A 19,908-nucleotide genomic window follows, 5' to 3' on the forward strand; every position below is an offset into this window, starting at 1 on the left:
CCAAACCACTCCTTGGAATGCCAGCACATGATGCATCTCCTGCATGCATGCCAGCTGGCCGTGCTGATTTGATGCTAAAACGAGCTCACTGATTGATTCTGAGTCGAAGCCTCAGCCAACGTGTTTTGCAAGCATTTAAGACAACAGCCCGGTCCTTTCCAGCCCTTGCTTGTGTTGCTTTGCAAAGGGTGCAATTCAGGAGAACAAATCACGGGGGTGGGAGAGGCTCTGTGCTGGATCTTGCTGGTCCCAGAACGATGCAGGCCGTGCTGTAGGTGGGAACTCTCCAAGAAGTCTTGTGAGCCTGAATGTCCATGACCAGCTCCTTTTCTACACTTGATGCCAAGGGATCATAAATGCCTGATTCTTGAGTGCAAAGGGGACCAACGTGGGCTCTGAGCTGGGTCCAGCATCACATTTCCCCAACGGATCACATCATGACAGACAGCTCGCCCCATTACATGGGGTCACATCGCACACATCCCATTCTACGGGTGAGTTCGAGTGATGGGGTGGGATATCCACCTCACGGTGTGCTATTGGAGCCCACGGCCCCTTGGTGATGTGCCAAATGCTATGAGGCACCCCATAAAACATCCCAGCAGCCAACGTGGGACCCCTCTGCACGGATGGCAGCCCTATGTGCTCTACCAGGCTTCTCTCCCATTCATTCTCTCTGGAAGGTGGCTGTCCCTCGCTGTTTTGCAGACCCATGGTGTACAGCTTTCCCAGGCTCCTAATCACTCTCCTCGCCCTTCTGCAAAGAGCTTGGTGTCAGGGGTCCACCCACACACATTTCTGTGGGATAAAGTCCCGATTGCTGGCAGGAAGGCTCTCTGCACACACAGATGGCTCACAGCTCAAACCCCAATTTCCAGCCTCCTCCAGGGACCAGCCTGCATCGCTTCTCAGCATCTGCCCGGCACAGACAGTAGGACCCCAAGCCCTGCTCTCCCCGTGATCACCAGCATCCCATCTCTTCTATTTTGTCTTCTATTTCATATTTCTCTTTATTTAATATCTTTTACCCCCGCTTTGAGCCAGCAGGAATCACACACTGCTCACTGTCTGCACCGCTGCCGTCGCTATGGATAATACACGTATTATATATAGGTAGGGATGGGCTCAGCTGCCAGCTCCGTTCCCCTCCTCTGCCACCCCAACCCTGCGCCCTGACCCCAAAACAATGAGCTCTTCTATTCCCCATTGCCCCGCTGGAAACTCCGCTCTGACACTGTGTGCAGCAGTCAGGGGCTGGAGGAGGCAGGGAAGGGAGAACACAAGCCTCAAGTCAGCAATTCTTCCTCTGTCACAGCAAATGACATTTTCCTGGGAGCTTCCTATCTGGAGGGGGTTATTTAGGAATGACACAGAGAGCTGCAGAAAAGCTGGAATCAAAGGAGCTGTGTGCAGGACGGACGGCGTGGGAGCAGCTTGGCTATTTTTGCCTTAAATATGCTGGTATGGGTATGTGTTGGGTCTGCCCCTTCCTGCACTGGATGGATCTCAAGCCCACAAGCGGCATGGCAGGAAGACTTGGATGTGCTGAGGTGCTCTGTAGAGGGAAGTTGAGAGAGACTTTGAAAGGGAGAGGCAGTGGTGATGTACTGAACACCTGAGCTGAATTAGGACCTAAACCTTCCCTGTTCTTGTGGGTGCCACATCCATGGAGGTGCTCAAGGTCAGGTTGGTTGGGGCCCTGGGTGACCTGGTGGTGGCAGCCAGCCCATGGTAAGGGTTGGAACTGGACAGGCACTAAGGTTCCTTCCAACCCACGCCAATCTGTCATTCTGTGACAGCTGGAAAAGTCAGAAGACACCTCAGTGCCACCAGGAAAGAGGAGGACAAGGCAGGTTTACCAATCAGTTTTGGGAATGAGACAATCCCCATTCAGGTATGACATTAAGTGTCTGTTGAGCAAGCCAACTGACATCCTTTAGCAGCAGTAAAAAACTCCACTGGGACATTCAGAAAGTCAGGGTGGAACCTGAACAAGCAGCTGTGATCATCAGCAAAACTTAATCACCGAAAATCTGAGATTCAAAGACCGCAAATCTTTGACTCAAATGTTATTTCCATCCTACCATATGGATGCAGGAGCTGGAACACCACCAGCAAGATGTCTAAATGTCTTCCAAAGCAAATGCCTTTGGAAAATACCAGGTTTAAATGGAATATGATGCATAACAAGTGCTGAGATGCCATTAGGACAGCGTCCTAGAGTAACCCATGAAACACAATGGAAGTATTTCAGGTGCCCAAAAGGTGCTAGAAAGTAATAGAAAAAAAATGAAATAAAAAACCGTCCAAAAATCCAACCAGAAGAAATCTCTGTTAATACTTTACAGGGAAAAATACAGACTGAACACACAGGATTTAAATCTACTGAGGCCACGGGAAGAAGGGGCCAGAGCAGAACTGGCAAAGCTTGCTAAGAGGAAGAAGCAATTCAAATGCTTAATACAGAAATGTCTAAGAGCTGCTCTCAACTGGTCCTGCTGCACAGCCAGATTGAAACTATAAATAAAAACGTCCAATTTCTGGCCTCAAAGTGAACCTCCCATCCTGAGCAGGCATCAGTTTTGGGTGAGAAATATCACATTTGGACAGAGAAGTTCGTTTCTAGGTACTGTTGTAATGCAGACTGATGCAACATTTCCCAGATCCTTCCAACCTCCTCCAGGAAAACTGCGCAAGAGCTCAGAAAGAGGGAATCAAATACGAGAGGACAAATCCAGAGATGAAATCCCCCCACAGGTTGCTGGCATCAAATTATTCCAGATTCATTGGAGAAACAGGCACCGCTGGCTATCACACACAGCGAGAAACACACACTGCCAGCACTCACATTTTCCTCTCATTCTCTAAAGGCACAGCTCATAAGCTGAAGATGACTATGAGTTCTTTTGGAGTGAGGCTGATGTTTTGTTAATTTTCATACATATATATATACTACAAAAGCATTCAATCATAGAAGGTGATTAGCTCAGCACTGTAAACAACTCAATTCTAACACCAAAGACTTCTTGGCATGGATGTAATGCTGAGATGTAATGGATGAAAGTGGAAACGTCAAGCAAAATCCCAAAGCTTTCCCTGCTCCCCCTTGCATTGCTCTGCTCTGAGCTTCGAAGGGAGCAGTGGTGATGCCCAGGGATCAGCCAGCATGCAATAAGGATGAGAGATTTTTCTTCTTCAAGCTACACTCCTGGCTTATTCTTAAATACAACGTGTATTGCTGATCCTAGGCTGAACCTCTTTTTGCTCAAATTCTTGGCAGGATGGGTCTGTGCCATGGAGGTAGGGTGGGCCATGCAGTACAGGAGCGACAGAACTCAGAAGCCTATTTCAGCTCTCTGACTGCTCCCTGTGCACCCTTCTCAAGACAGGGATGAAAGTGCTGCATCACCACCTCTGGCTGCCCTAAGATTCAGCTGCAGCATCTCAGCGTTACAACAGGGGAAGAAGACCTTGGGAAGTACTGACTCAACTAGATGGGATGAACTACCTGAAGGGAAGTTGTAGTGAGGTGGGGATCAGCCTGTTCTCCCAGGTAATAGTGATAAGATGAGAAGTAATTAAGTTGCACCAGGGGAGATTCAGGTTGGATATTAGGACAAATTTCTTCTAAGAAAGAGTGGCAGTGCATTGGTTTTTGGCTGCCCAGGGAGGTGGTGGAGTCACTGTCCGTGGAGGTGCTCAAGAGCAGTGGAGATGTGGCGCTGAGGGTCATGGATTAATGGGCCTGGTGGGAGTGGGTTGACAGTTGGACTAGATGATCTCAGTGGTCTTTTCCAACCTTAATGACTCTATATTCCAATTATTCTAAGTCAAGCAGGGATGGCCTTCAACACATGTGCAGACAAACCAACAACTCGCTCTATGTCTCAGTATCCCCATCTGACCAAACCTTTCTGGCAGACATGGCCTCATTGAACACCCAACACAGAATCACAGAATCATAGAATTGCTGGGCACCACTGAAAAGAGCCTGGCCCCATCCACTTGACTTCTGCCCTTTAGATATCCAATAAGCATTGATAAGATCCCCTTTCAGTCTCCTTTTCTCCATGATGAAGAGTCCCAGATCTCTCATCCTTTCCTCATAAGGGAAATACTCCAGGTATTCAGTCATCTCTGTGGCCTTCCACTGGACTCTCTCCAGCAGTTCCCTAACTTTTTTGAACCAAGTAGCCCAGAACTGGACACGGTACTCCATATATGGCCTCAGCTGGGCAGAGCAGAGGGGAGGATCACCTCCTTCAACCTGCTGGCCATGCTCTTTTCATGTACCCCAGCATAACGTTGGCCTTTTTGGCCACAAGAGCACACTGCTGGCTCGAGGCCAACATCAAGTGTTTTGAGTCCAAATTCTGGTTTCCTCAGCTGCTACTGTAATCCAAATAAATAATATTTGCTCTGCCTTTGAGTCACTACTATAAATTATGTGCTTTGGTCTGGTAAACACTATTACATCATCTCTTGCATCTAGCATACTCCAAAAGAAAAAGAGAAAGAAGGGTTTGAGTATCACTTTTGCTCTCTTCCAAAGGGAAATGAAGCAAGCTTCCCAAAACACTTTCCTCAAGTATTATTTGTGGTCCTTAAGTCCTTAAGTCCACTGATCTCTCACATCTACTGTGGGCTTGGCCAGGACCGCTAGTCAGTTCTGAAGTCACAATGCAGCCCCAAAGGAGAGATGTCAGCCAAACTGTCTTAGCACAAAGCATGACGTTCACAACAGAAATACCTTACCCTCTTGGGCATGACTTTGGGCTCACCTTGATCAAACCCAGTAACAGAGGAGCTGCCTTAGCATAGCACATATCATAGAATCATAGAATGGCCTGGGTTGAAAAGGACCACAAGGATCACCGAGTTCCAACCCCCTGCTATGTGCAGGGTCGCCCATCACCAGACTGGGCTGCCCAGAGCCACATCCAGCCTGGCCTTGAATGCCTCCAGGGATGGGGCATCCACAGCCTCCTTGGGCAAACAGTTCCAGTGCTTCACCACCCTCTGTGTGAAAAACTTCCTCCTAATATCTAACCTAAACCTCCCCTCTTTCAGTTTCAAACCATTTCTCCTTGTCCTATCACTTTCTACCCTCATAAATAGCCATTCCCCCTCCTGTTTATAAGCTCCTTTCAAGTACTGGAAGGCCACAATGAAGTGTCCCCACAGCCTTCTCTTCTCCAAGCTAAACAAGCCCAGTTCCCTCAATCTTCCTCATAGGATAGGTGCTCCAGCCCTCAGATCATCTTAGTGGCCACATTGCTAATAGATAACTAACTAAATAAAATAAAAATAAGAAAGGCTATCCAACTGCATTGGGAGCTGTGCTAAAGCAGTTACATTGCTTCCTAGTTCGGTGTCTCCATGCTGCTTTGTGCCAGAGATATATGGGAAATGTTGGCATGCAGGCACTTCTGGAGTTTTCTGGTCCAGCTCTGCGAGGTGGGACTATATCAAGACAGCTGGGGTTTTCTCCAACCAAGCCCTAAAATTCTCCAAAGACTTTGCAGATTCTGTGGGAGCTTTACCCTCTGCACCATGACCTCATTAGGGAAGAGGCAGTTTGTTGTTGCTGTTCCTTGCTTTGCCATTTGCCACAACCAAGAAGAGTTTGGTTCCACCATCCCCTGAACAACCCTTCTAGTAGATGGAAGTTTTAGGTCAAGAATCACAGAATCACGGAGGCTGGAAAAGACCTCTAAGTCACCCAGTCCAATCGTCCAGATGATCACCATGAAGAGTATCACCACCATCACAGCAACCCCAGGAAAGTGCTGCAGACCTGTTCCCAAGGAAAGAGGTCCAAGAGAAGGTTGCAGGGAAGAGGCTGTGTGTTTTGACTCATCAGTAATGATGCGGCAGAGAAACAAGAGAGGGGGAGCATGATCCTTGTGCAGTGTTGCACAAGAGAGGTGGTGCTGCCCTGGCAAGGGGAACGCACCCTCTGACCTGCAAACCCTTCTATGGAAGAGTAAGTGCTCATCCCTCCTCTGAATCATGGGGCAGATGACAATAGCCAAACCTTCTGATGGTTCTTTTGAATCAAGGTTGTAGATTACATGGGAGGAGCAGGGTGCAGCAAGGCAGCTGGACAGCTGGAATCACAGAATCATACCGTATCTTGAGTTGGAAAGGACCCATAGGGGTCAACAGGTTCAACCCATGGCTTCACACAGCACTGCCCAAATCCAAACCTAATGTCTGAGAGAGGTGTCCCAATGCTCCTCGAGCTCCAGCAGCTCAGGCCCTTGCCCACTGCTCTGGGCAGCCTGTTCCATGCCCACCACCTTCTTTCCTCACACCCATCTGATCCCATGTATGCCCAGGTAAAGTCTCTTTCTTGTCCTTCCTGAATTCAGGCTCAAAATCCCTAAACTCACCCAAACCAGTACTGGAAAGGACTTGGAGAATTTGTCAGATTTATTCCACTGCCTCACAACAGGCGCTCCCGAGGCACTGCTTGGACAACCTGCTCTTTGAATCTTCCGACGGAGACTCCGAGCTCATCCCAAACCATCTGTTCCACTCCTCACAGGCAGAGCTTAGGAATTTTTTTCCTAACACTATTTCCCTTGCTGCAGCTCGAGCTCAGCACTTCTTGGCCTCTCATTGCTGGCTTCAGACAACAGTTCACTCCCTTCCCCTCTGCAGCTACCTTTGACATGCTCAAGGACTGTTATTTCTCCTCTCATCCCCAGACTAAACAACTTCATTTCCTTTAGCCTTTACACGCTTTCTAGGTTTTTGCTCATTTTTTGGTGCTTTTCTCAGGAGTGTCTGCAACTGCTTTCTATTTTCAGCAGAGGGGAGCATCCCGAGTAAGGCACAGACAAACACAGCAGCTACCCACTGGGAAGAAAAGGAGGAACACAGTTTGCTTAACAGCCATCTCTTAGACTTTCACTGCAGACATAAAAGGATGTCTTTCTTCTCCCATCCCCCCAAATTAGCAGCTTGCCAACCGAGGTGAAATGTTGGTACCCCAATCATTTGGGCAGCCTAGCACTTCTTTGCACAGGTTGGCCTATGTCTTCATCCTACACCTGCTTCCTTTGTCCACATCCTTTGTTCTTTTTTAATGAGGATGTCCTTGCTGTGCAGCTTCAGGCGGGATATTGAGGATCTACTTCAGGGCCCAAAAGAAGCAAAAGAAGCCATTCAGCAGGAGATACTCAAGAAATAGGGCTGCAGGATTTCAGCAGCTCAACCCACAGCATCCCTTAAGCTCTTCCCACCGCACAGAAGACACAGCAAGCCTTCAGATGACCTTCAGATGGCTGGATATAAGGAAAGGTTTTTTACAATAAGGTCGGTGAGGTACTGGCACAGGCTGCACAAATTGGTGGTTGTGACCCATCCCTGGAGACACCTAAGGTCAGGTTGGATGGGCTCTGAGCACCTGATGGAGCTGTGGGTGTCCCTGTTCATTGCAGGGGAGCTGGACCACACGGCCTTTAAAGGCCTCTTACAATTCACATGATCCTATGATTCCATGACCTTGAACAAACTGCTCCTGTTTGATGTGAAGATGTCCACTGCCTCACCAAGCAAAACACTCCCCTCAGTGTTTAAAACAGTGGGAGAACAAGAAAAGCATTAAAGGACTGTAAAACCAGTGCAAGGAAAAAAGGTTTTGTTTGCAGCAGAATTGTAGCTGCACATCTCAGCCAGACAGAAAACACACTGCCTTCATGGTACATAAATGCACATGCTGACTTAACGACAGGAAGCTCTGAGCTCCTCAATGATGACAGCAGTTAATTTCTGCATTGCCTTTCTATGGGAGTCCACCTCAAACCTGGCTCTGCATAAAGAGAACTGAGTCCCCAAACCCATATGGGGCTGGGAGATAATTGATCACACAACGAAAGCCAAGGGGTTTGGTTAGGGACTGGATTTGGTATGTATATATATATATATACACACACACACATATATATATATACACTTACACATATTTATTTATTTGTTAATTTATTGCATGGGTGCTTTAAGGAAGAGCTAGAGCTAAAGGATGGCTCTGTGCTTTATGGCTGCACATAATAAGACCTCTCCACGCATGAAAGTCACAAGGGGAGAAGGTATTAAAGTGTTTGCCTTGAAAAATACTCAAGCCAACCAGTGCTGGACCTTGGCATCCCAAGCAGAGCTGAGGTGTTGGTACTTTGGTGCCTCCAATGCTTTTGATCTTCAAGTGTTTGCCTGGTTTTCCTCCAGTACCATATCTATGAGGCTCATCCAAGACCAGAGCCCAACAGATCGAGGCCCCGAGACCACACATGCCCCAGTTACAAAGCAAGAAAGGCACAGTTTATTTCAACCTTGAAGCAGTCATTGTTTGATCTGGTGAGCATCACACCATGGAAGAGAAACTCCTGACCCCAGTATTTTCCACCCACAGTCCACTAAAACGAGACCATAACTCCAGATGAATGCCATGAGCATCAGGTATAGAGAAGAGCTCCCTGCCCCGCAGACTCTGGATGGATAACATAAAGAAAACTGAGCATCCTCCCCTCTTGCCAAAGCTCTCCTTGAAAAGTAAAACCAAAACAAAGCTCGACTTACACAGCACAGCCCTTCCAAGGGCAGTTTCAGCAACACGCCCATGGGCAGACACGCACTGCTGAAAAGCTCTTGTCAAAAAGAAAATAAATCCATCATCTTCCCTGTGTCAATACAGGCAGAGCAGGAACTTCAAACCCAATTAGCAGCATCCTGCAGCTTGAGATTCCTCCTTTGAGGTCGCAAAGCAGAATATAAACCAAGAAAAGCGGCGAATCCTTCCTTGGGAATCTGTACAAAAGCCACCGTGGGGGCTTTTTGTGCGTGGAAAATCAAAGTCCAAGCGTGTGTTTTTGTTGTAGGTTGCATGGGAGCAGTGCTATCAGCTTCACAATCACAACCACTATTGGAGAGAACCATTTGATCAACGCATCCAACCACTATTGGATGATATTTATACTACTGTAGTAAAAAGCATAGGGGTTGTAGAATGACAGAACGGCTTGGCTTGGAATGGACCTGAAAGATCAACCAGGCTTCAACCCCACTGCCAAAGGGCTGCCAAAGGGATGGAGCAGAATGGGTGACAAACATCCCCAGACCCAACCCACAAGGCAGGAAGCCACGGCAACTGGAGTGACTGGAGGGGAAGTCGATGCCCAGCAATCCCCCCGAGCTCCATCTGCCCAGCGCCGCTTCCTGCCCCACACAGCTGCGTGGGATGGATGGGCGCATCCCGCCGCGACCGCGCTTCCTCCAGGGAGAAGGGGGTGGGGGGGGGGAAATAAGGATGTTTTGGAAACATGGGTGGCTTGCAAAGAGCACTTTGGGGTGTATCTGGATGAAAAGCACTCCTTATGCACGTCGGTAATTAGAGCGTCACGCCCTCGTGCGTGGCGTTGAGCAGATTTATGCTGGAATGCCGGAGCACAGGCTGGATATTCAGGCGGCGGTGTGAGCGCCCTTTCACGGGGAGGACGCCGGGGAGCTAATGATGTTCGATGAGTTAAGGCCACCGGTGACTCAGGATAGGCAATTAGTTGATTTCTGAGGGAGGAAGGTGCTTTGCTCCATTAAGCTAAAAGCATCCTCCACAGTTCAGCGTGCACAAAGTCATCCCGTCTGTCTCCCAGAAATGCCTGCATGGATTAGGGGTTTGGACATTCCCCACACAAACAGCCATCTGCACCTCTGTCTCAGTACATTTGGGGTTGGATTCCTTCCCGGCTCCATCCCTACACCTCAAAGGGGCACAGGCATTCAAGGGAAAGGATTGCAAAGGGTCCAATGCAAGGAGACACAGCACCACTGACAGGGCTGCTATTGGGGTGGGCTGACAGAACCACTGATGTATGTCGGGCTGCCTCTGCTCTGGGTGAGGCTGGTAACCCCAAATCACAAATGGGATACATCTCCAACCTTATTTTAGCTTGTAAAATAGGACTAACGAGCCACCTCCCTTTGAAGGGTACATAGCAATGCCTCCATCACACAACACCAGGCAGGTGGATCCAAAAAAACACGTGCATGGGATAGAGATGAGACCGAAGGATGGAGATCCCCAGGAAGAGAGAGCATCCATGGGTGGAGATCCTCATGAAGGGAGGGAGAGCATCCATGGGTGGAGGGTGAATGTCCCCAGGAAAGAGAGTACCCAACCAGGCACATCCTCATGAGCTGATGCTGGCATCGGGGCGAGGGATGTGCCGAGTCATAGGGTGGCAGCTCCTCCAGCCCTGCACGGAGCCCATCAGGCAGAGCAGGGCTTGAAGAACAGTTATTTCTTTCAACGAACAGCGGGGAATGTGACAGAGGCGGCATTTGGACCCTCTTTTACAACTTCCTCAAAATGTTTTGATCTCGGCCGCTAATGGCACAAAGGGCGATCCGAGCGCTACCGGGGCGATCTTCAAAGCGTCGGAACATTGCGGGATTCAGAAGAATCGCGGGCGGGGAGGGGAAGGGGGGGGGGGGGAGGGGGGAGGAACGACCGTTATGGGGCTCGAGGAGAGAAGCGGAGATGCTTTACCTTTACCCTTAGGGACAAAGGTACCCCTCAAGCACTGCTGTGCCGAGCGGGCTGTGCAAACCAGCAGCCGGCGGAAGGACCGGGCGCCCAGCGCTGTCCCCCGCAGCCCGGGGTGGCTCCGATGGGAGCGGGCGGGGGGCACGAAGCCAACAGCGGGCAGCAGGTGCAGCGGCTGTTGGGTGCGGAGCTCCCATCCCCATCCCCATCCCCATCCCCGTCCCCGTCCCGATCCTCATCCTTACCCCCCATGCCCAAAACCCCGTATCTCCATCCCCGTATCTTTACTCACGTATCGCCTCAACTTCTTCTCCGGCGGCGACTTTCGGAGCCAGCCCGAACACACAACCTCTCCTCCTCCGCTCATTTTGATGGAACCGGCAGAGGAGAACCGAGAACCGAGCACTGCCTCCCGGGGCGCTCAGCGCCCGCAGCGCCGGCCCGGGGAGGAGGGAGCCGGGAGGGAGCGGGCAGGGCCGGAGCAGGGGAAGGAGGGAAGGAGGGAAGGAGGGAGGGAGAGAGGCAGGGAGGGACCGGGGGGGGTTGGGGGGCGGCTGAGCACCGCCTCCCCCCCGCCGCTCGCCCGCTTCCAGCGGCGGCTCTGAGCGGGGAAGCAGGAAACCAGCCCCGGCCCCGGCTCACCACGCCTCCTGCCCGCTTTAAAGATACAAAACACGCCCGCTCCCGGCGTGGGGAGCACGGGCCACGCAGTACTGTGCCCACCCTCCTTTATACCTTCCCCCCCTCCTCCCCAAGCTGGTATTGCCTCGTACCCAGGGTGTGGACCCAGCCCGTTTCTATAGGACTTGATCCATAGTGCGGTGGGTGAGCGCCAGCCTCGCTGGTTTAATCCTAAATCATAGAATCACAGAGTCACGGAATCACAGCGATTTGGGACCCCGAAGCCCACCCAGCCCAACCCTTCCATGGGCAGGGACATCTCCCATAGAGCAGGTGCCCAAAGCCCCATCTAACCTTGGGACAGGGGCACCCACAGCCCTCATAGCAAATAATTTCCTCCTGGTGTCCAACCGAAATCTCCCCATCACTGTTCTCAAAGAGCTTGCCCCATGCTCCTTCCCCTCCCCCTGTGGCAAAGGTCCTTTGCACCCCACCAATGCAATGTGTGCAACGAAGGTGCCAGAGGGAAAACAAAGAGGCTGGGGAAGAAAAGAACAACAAAAGCCAACGGCATGGCAAGAGCAAAACCCTCCTGGAGGAGGGGAAAGAGAAATAATTGAGGGGAATCGATAAAAGCTTCATATTTTATTATCGATTTTCAAATAATGGAGCAGTACCCACTGAAAAGGGGATTGGAGTCTCCTGCAGACGAGCTGGGTTTCGTGTTACAGGGTATTATGGCCTGGCTGAGATTAGCTATCATCTCCCAGATCTGGGAACGCTGTGCATTTACAGTCTGATCCCTTCCCCGGCCCAGGCAGCAGTAACGTCAGCCTCCTCCCCAAGAGCAGCATTAGGCTCCAGCTCTCCCTTTGCTCCATCCTTAGACCCCAAATCCTTGATCAAAGTTTTCCAGAGCCCTCCTAGCACAGCACGCTCACGCTGTTGTTGGTATTTTTTTAGGAAAATACAACTCAGGCTTGCTTGCTGGGGACAGATTTCCAAGGTTGTGTGACAGCTCTGCCCCAAACCTGCTTGGGCACATTCACTCCCTGCCTCCATTTCCCTGTCCTTCTCTTTCTTCATGGGCAGGGACAGTTTCTCTTTGTGTGGATGTGCTGTGTCTGGTGCAATAACAACTCTGCATTGGTTGGGTGCTGCATGTAACACGTAGGGTTGCAATGCTTAAGGCTGCGATGCTTAAGGCTGCAAGGTGTCAGGCTGCAGTGCTTATGGCTGCAAGCTGCAGGGCTGCAATGCTTAAGGCTGCAAGGCGTAGGGTGCATTGCTTAGGACTGCGAGGTGCTTAGGGATGCAATGCTTAGGGATGCAAGCTGTACGGCTGCAATGCTTAATGCTGCAAGGTGCTTAGGGCTGCAATGCTTAAGGATGCAAGCAGTAGGGCTGCAAGGTGCAGGACTGTGATGCTTAGGACTGCAAGATGTAGGGCTGCAATGCTTAGGACAGCAAGATGTAGGGCTGCAATGCTTAGGGCTGCAATGCTTAGGGCTGCAAGGTGCAGGGCTGCAGTGCTTAAGGGTGTAAGCTGTATTGCTGATGGAGAGTGGATTTTGCAGCACCTGCAAGCTGGGCTTGCAGCTCAGTGCCTCTGGGAAGCAACTATGGCACCTCTCTTTGAAACAGGGACAGAAGTGAAGCCGTATGGTGTTTATAATCTCTGCCAACACACAAAGGAGGGGAATAACCCCTCAAGGAACATGGATAGAATTTGTTAGGAATGGATTATTTCCAAAGCTTCTTTTTTTGGTGGTTTGTTTTTCTGCAAAAGGCTATGAAAAGAGATTTTCTGACCTTTTCACTGCCTAAAAGAAGGGCTTGGTCCTATTCAAGTAATGCAGAGGTGCCAGCTATGGGCACATCACTGGTGCATCCCCAGCAGGGATGGCTAATGGAGCAAGGGAGGACAGGGAAGGCACTTCTCACCTGACTGCCCTGTGTGTGAGTGCATGACCCAGAGGCACCTGGCACATTCAAGGGGACAACAGCATCCTGGTGGCTGGAGAGATCTTCCCCAGTCTGCCAACCTGCCAGAGGGCTTACAAAGAGTGACTGGAGAGCAAGAAAGGCACGATTACCACACAGGTACCACGCAAAGCCATTCCACGCTGGATGTCAATGATTCACTGGTCAGGAATTTGCTCCTACTGACACAGACAGCAAAGTGGTGTCAGTTTTAAAACCAGTTACGGAGAACCCCGCCTGCATTTTTATGTTAACAACTTTCCCCACGCAGAGCTGAAACACTCCATCTGGGACAGAGATGTTTAAAGAAACGCTCCGTAATTATCATCGCGTGGATTGCAATGAATTATTCCACGGTCTGTGGTTCATTACCACGCGCTGCCCTTTCCCTCTTCGTCCCCTATTGCAGATCCCAGTGACTGACACGGTTGTATGGCCAGATATATCTCAGCAGTCTCCAAAATGCGATGCTGAATTATTTTTTGACACCTTCAGCGCTGCCTGTTCGCGGAGCCTCCAGCACGGCACTCAGATCTCTGGCACTTTTGGATGGGAAATGAGATTTTGGGTGCTTGCAAGCACGCTGCCAGCAAGAACGTGAGAGAGAAGCTTTGAGCATAAAAATGCTCAAAACAGACATTGTGTGAACGTGCTGTGCTCAGGGTGGGAACAGCAAGTAAACCCAAGCATTGGGTGGCCAGGCTGCGTGCGATGCAGTGCATGCAGCACCACAGCACAGGGCCACGAGTACAGATACAATGCATTGAGGAGTTAAAGACCATCAGCGTGGCTCTGATCTGGCAGCTCGTAGCAGGATTCCCAATTTGATAGAATTATTAAGGTTGGAAAACACCTCTAAGATCATCTCATCAAATCATCCATCCAATGCCACCGTACCTACAAAACCACATCCCTAAGTTTCGAGCTGTTCCTGCAAGCCAGGCTGAACTTGGGTTGGGATGCACTGGAAAGAGCGACTCTTCCTACTACAGGAACCTCGGTGGTTTCAATCCTGAAATTCACCGTGCTTCCCTGTTCGTGGCCGAGACCGAAACACGGCCCCAAATGTGTGTAACCGAGCCGTGCCATCTACCGGCAGAAGGGAAGGCTGCAAGCTGCGAGCACCCGATGGAGCCATGGGCGTCCCTGCTTATTGCAGGGGAGCTGGACCAGGTGACCTTTAAAGTCCCCTTCCAACTCAAACGATTCCACAGCCCTACGATTCTCTGACTCAGTTTCCCCTCTCCGCACCGGCTGTTGGTGAAGGATGGATGCATAGGGCATTCCCAATGCTGAAAGCTTTGGGCTACTCACCCCAGCCAGGCACCAACCCCTCAGAAATGCCCTATAAGCTGGTTAATATCAACCTCCACACGCCGCAGGGAACAGGCATCACAGATCTGCTGTGCTGCACGCTGGCGCACGCCTGCTTTTTGATTCTGAGCTGATGCTCGGCCTCTTGAGATGCAAGTCCACAATGCGACCTGACTTTATCTTCCCCGAACAGTTCCTGCTGCAGAGCTGGATGGAAGCGGCTTTATTTCATCCAAAATTTTCAAGGTTAGGGGGAAAAAAAAAAATAATAAAAATCAGTGCTTTCAAGCAGAGCCTTTTCAAGCTTTCCAACCTGCATAAAAGAGCACAGCAACCCCCCCAGAACAGCCAGCAATCGGAGGCAAGCCACGAGACAGCTCTGTCCTCCGGTGATAGACAGCAGCTTTCCAAGAGAGGGGGAATATTTGCACAGGATGCCTCAATCAGATAATGAGACAGCTTGGAGCACCTTCACTGCAGTGTTCTGGCAAAGATGGGAGCATCAGAGACGCAAAAAAGGGAAGGAGATGATTCACAGGTCAGCAGTGTTCAGAATGCAGCAAAGGGAAAACAAGAGATTAAACTGGGATCCAGAGAAGGACTGGGGGCTGCTCCTGGAGGAGCTCCAGAAGTCCTGGATGTGGTGTAGTGAACACCCTGCTCTGGGTGTTCCTCCTAAGGCAGAGCTGGGAGCCTGAGGTGCCTCCAGCCTCAGCCCATTGCTCACACTGCGATGCTGTGATCCTGCGTGGTCCCCTCTATGCTGGGGGCCTGGCCAAACCCAGTCCATCTCATCAGGAGGGAAGGCAGCAGCCAGGCAGCACTGAGATGCTGAGCCCGAATCTGGATGCAGCCAGGGGATGCTTCCAGGCCTTTCATTCAAAGCTTGTTACATGGGTTTTTTATTTGGGAAGCATGATTCAACGTAAAGCCCAGTCCTGCTTTCTGCACCAGACTCGATCTAATTTTGCTGCAAGTTGAATGAGACAAAATCCTACTGATGCTCTTCATGCTTGGTCCTTCCTGTGGGATGGATCAGAGCTCCTTATGCAAACACTGCCTGGATCCAGCTACATCAGCTCTGTATGGAACAGACACTATTTGATGCTCTTAGGGCTCTGACCACAGCTGGGCCCAGGGCAAGCAACCATAAAACAAATCATCATAAAACTAGCAGGGAGAAATCTTGCCCAGCTCCCCTGCCTGGTGCACGCTCCCATCCTTAGGCATCACTTCAAGAGCAGATGGTGCTCTGCAGTAGAGCAAACGAGCAATTATCCTCCTGACACCCCGCAAGGCCTCCCCGCAAGAAGTTACTTCACCCCAAGCTACGAGCTGTTGTCTGGCTTTTCAGGATAATTGGATGTAATCAAGTTTAATTCGGTCGGTGCAGTAACTCTGAAGACTTTTGTAACTGGATTACTGTCGGCTCAGTGGTCATGTGCCATTACGTTTGCTGGTCAGAACAGAAGCCAGAATAAAAACAGATGCTTTCCCCCCACTCCTGCTCCACTGACACCCCTTGAGGATATGGGCGTGCGCTGCGTAGTCGAGATAATGAACTAAAAATTCTATTAGGAGAAGGAAGTCATTGCTGTCATATTAAGTTTCGGCCTCTCCTAGAAAGTGTAAGTTATTGTAGTGCATTTCTATGTTTGTTTATAGTTGTAGAGCTAAAAATACTGGAGCACAGATCTATGATGCACATGTGCACTGAGGTGTATAAATGTTATTGTACAGATGGGAAAACTGAGATCATGAGCAGGAGCGATGAGGAAGGAGTCCCTCAGGTCCCCTGTTTGGCTGTACATCACCAGCCAAAAAAAAAGGAATAACAGAATTCTGCATCTGGGGCAGATGACACCAAATCACAGAGGTTCAAAAAGATCACTGAGATCCCCAAGTCCAACTCCAACCCGTCCCCACTGACCACATCCCTCAGTGCCACATCTCCATGCTTCTTGAACACCTCCAGGAACAGCAACTCTACCACCTCCCTGGGCAGCTTCTTCCAATGCTCAATCACTCTTCTAGAGAACAATTTTTTCCTAATATCCAACCTGAATCTCCCCGGGTGCAATTCGAGGCCATCACTTAAGGATAGATCTCCTGCAAGCCATAGGTGAGAGGCACATGATAAACATAATGAAGCCAGCAGCATAAAGGCCTTCCAACCCCCTTTGGTATTAACTTACTCAGGTGGCATGTGAAAGGATGTTCTCATCATCTTTTAGGTCAAGCTCTGCAGACTTGCAGAATCACCATAGAATTGTTCAAGTTGGAAGGGACCTTTAAAGGCCATCTGGTCCAACTCCCCAGCAACGCACAGGGACACCCACAGCTGCATCAGGTGCTCGGAGCCCTGTCAAACCTGACCTTGAATGCTTCCAAGGACGGGGCATCCTATGCTCTTTCCTAATGAGCCCCTCATGCTCAGACTTCAGGCCCAGTGATTTCACCCTGACTAATGCTGAGGCCAGACAGATGGGAGACTGAATATTGAAATATGGCACTTTTTGAACAGTGAAAATAATCACAGCATCAATGCATGGAAATGATGTGATCTTGTGGTTTCACAGCATTTTACACTGTTTGGTGGCATAGGAACCACATTATAACCCTGGCTAAATGGGCAATGAACGTCAGATAGACACCTCTTAAAAGGCAGTCAGTTTTGAATTGCAGATTAACTGTAGAAAGACCAAAGTGCAAAGAGACGTTTCCAACACCCATGGCAAAGGAAGAACTCCAACTCCCAGTCCCAAATGCTACAGAGTGGCCACCCTCAGCTGAATGCTGTTAAGCTGTGGATGCAGGCATATGCATCTCTGGTTTTGGCCAGATGGCTATTTGGAGTTTCTAATGATCTGGGAAATCAGCACTTCATAATGTTCTGTCTCAAAGGACTGAGCACAAACTTTCTTCCATTTTCCATACCAGCACTGTTACAGATGGCACCAGATCTCAATCAGTGCTAAAAACAGTACATGTGCTCCAAGGAGGCAATGTACCCCTGCAAGGCAAAACACCCTTTGAGTTCATTAACAAATATGAAATTTGTTAAATACTTGAACCCTATGCTGCCTAAAATCACCATAAACAATTATTAATGCCAATAGCTTTTGGAAGTGTTTTTAAGCCATTGTAGAAGCCCTCAGATTCCATCTGCGTTGTTATTTGGGTTCAGCAAGTTCAAACGTGGGGCTATAGAGAAAACAGCACCTCTGTATGTTTACAAAGAGGAACCCAAAGCACAAACTTGAACAGCTGTGCACAGCCCCTCCTCAGTGGCTGTGATGCAGTAGGGGCTGTTGGGAATGCCAGGACACACTGGTGGTTTATTTACAGTACACAAGTGGAGAAGTCACCCCAAGTGCTTCGAGGAGATGCTGCCCTGAGCCTCCAGCCTGGCAAGAACAAGGCCTCAGGATTAAAGCAATGCCAGAACCTCCTAGAGCCTGAGGTCTTCAAAGGGTTAAAAGGATGGAATCACAGAATGGCCTGGGTTGAAAAGGACCACAACGATCATCCAATTTCAACCCCCCTGCTATGTGCACCACCAGACCAGGCTGCCCAGAGCCACATCCAGCCTGGCCTTGAATGCCTGCAGGGATGGGGCATCCACAGCCTCCTTGGGCAACCTGTTCCAGTGCTTCACACCCTCTGTGTGAAAAACTTCCTCCTAATATCCAACCTAAACCTCCCCTGTCTTAGTTAAAAACCATTCCCCCTTGATAGCACTGAATCAATGCTCAAAATCACTCTGGGAGTAAAGACACCATAGAACTACAACGATAAAGCCATCGTGTCCATGAAATAGAACTATTTTCCCCCAGTGGCTGGAAATCTGGCATCTCTCGGAAGACGTGGCAGCACAGAACGATCCAATAAAGAAATGTGTGCAGTGTTTGTCAAGGCCATCTCCCAGAACACACCGAGATTTTTTCTGAGCCACTTGTGTATTGTTTGCCAGCAAGCCCCCTGGCTGGCTGCTTCTGAGAATCCAGGCCTCTGCTGTTACAGAATAATACATTATTACATAGGAGTATCAGTGCATGAAGCTGCTGAAGACAGTGAGATACACAGCTCTTGGTGAAAAGCAAAAAGCTTTGCAAAGAAAATTAAAAATACACCCTGTTGGCTGCCTCAAATCATTCAGAGAAAAAAAAAAAAAGAAAAAATCAATTGTAAGAGTAATAAAAATAAATAGCAGCGCTGTGAAATCTGCATTGCCAGATCTGAAAGGCCCCGGGACACATAGGGATAGATAAAAATCACTGAAGTGCTGTCTGGGATCTTAGAAATGCCAAAAATGCATTTGAAACTGGATCAGCTGCAAATATTCTGGTGTGGGTGCACCCAAAGGTGGAGGGAATTCTCACGGGGAAGCAACAAGTAGGGATTTTGGCCTGTTCCATGGTTCTGCCATATATCTTCCATAACCTTGGGCAAGCTGCTTAATTGCTCCGTGCCTCAACCTTGCACAGTAAAACAGCGTCAGCACTAAAAGCAACGAGGATTCTGAAGTCGTTTCACCCACATTTCACCCATAACTGAGCCTACAATTTCTGCTATTTGTCTTTTAAATGGCCACACAGCTTCGCCTGGTGCTGCCTTTTATGTGAAAGCATCTTTGTGCAACACCTCATGCAGCAGACATTGAGACACAGCTGTAGGACAGCTAATCACACATTCTGCAGCAGCCATAAAACAATGGGAGCCATAATTTCTTTGAACTCTGGGTCAAACTTCTTGTTAGCCAAGCCTGTAAGATCTCATACAGTAAATTATATACGTCTCTTTACCAGCAGGATCGTAAAATAAAACTTTACGATCCTTCCGAAGGTCACGGCTCTGCAACAAACTATATGATAAAACAATAAATTCACCCCTGAGACCACCATTTTATGGCTTCCGTAGCTTTGCTTAGATCTGAGGAAACTGAGACTTTGACAATCTTCATGTTACTTCTCCTTTGGACCCATCTCCCCCTAAGCGTGAGACAGAGGCTGAAACAACAGCACTAACGAGCGGCACTGCATCCAGCAGCAAAGTCTCATTTATCTCTATACACACATTTAATCGGAACAATGACCAAAGTGTTTCTTGGCAAATTAGTCCCCTTCTTCCCTTTAAGAAAAACACAACTATAAGCTATTTCCAAAACAGCCAATATTAGTCCAGCAAACAAAACTGTCCGTTACGTTTCCCATCAAATCCCTGGCATTTCCTCAAGGGATGCTCTATAATTTAGACCTACTACCGAATGAACTGGAAAGAGGACTGCTGAGCTGAGCACCTTGATGTTTCTCCCTTGTGTCTGAGGGCTTCAATGCAAGTAAGCCAGCTAGAAACCCTGTGCCAGTCTGCTGACTGAACATTTGGCCCAGGGAATGGACTTTTATTTCTGTGACTGTATGGAAGGTGGTACAACAGTCCAAGAT

General features: G+C 49.3%; 1 protein-coding gene across 2 annotated transcripts in view; it reads right to left on the reverse strand.

The window, feature by feature from the left end:
* GAB2 (GRB2 associated binding protein 2) overlaps positions 1-10,994 on the reverse strand; it is a 92,327-nt gene extending 81,333 nt beyond the window's left edge. For both annotated transcript variants that reach the window (XM_042862488.1, XM_042862487.1), the window contains exon 1: positions 10,839-10,994. In XM_042862488.1, coding sequence (XP_042718422.1) covers positions 10,839-10,913 — 75 coding nt within the window. In that variant the 5' untranslated portion in view covers positions 10,914-10,994. The remainder of the gene's footprint in view (positions 1-10,838) is intronic.
* Between the last annotated feature and the right edge of the window lie 8,914 nt (positions 10,995-19,908).

This window comes from Lagopus leucura, unplaced genomic scaffold, assembly GCF_019238085.1.
Source record: "Lagopus leucura isolate 7727_CA_CO unplaced genomic scaffold, USGS_WTPT01 Super-Scaffold_702, whole genome shotgun sequence".
Lineage (NCBI taxonomy): Eukaryota > Metazoa > Chordata > Aves > Galliformes > Phasianidae > Lagopus > Lagopus leucura.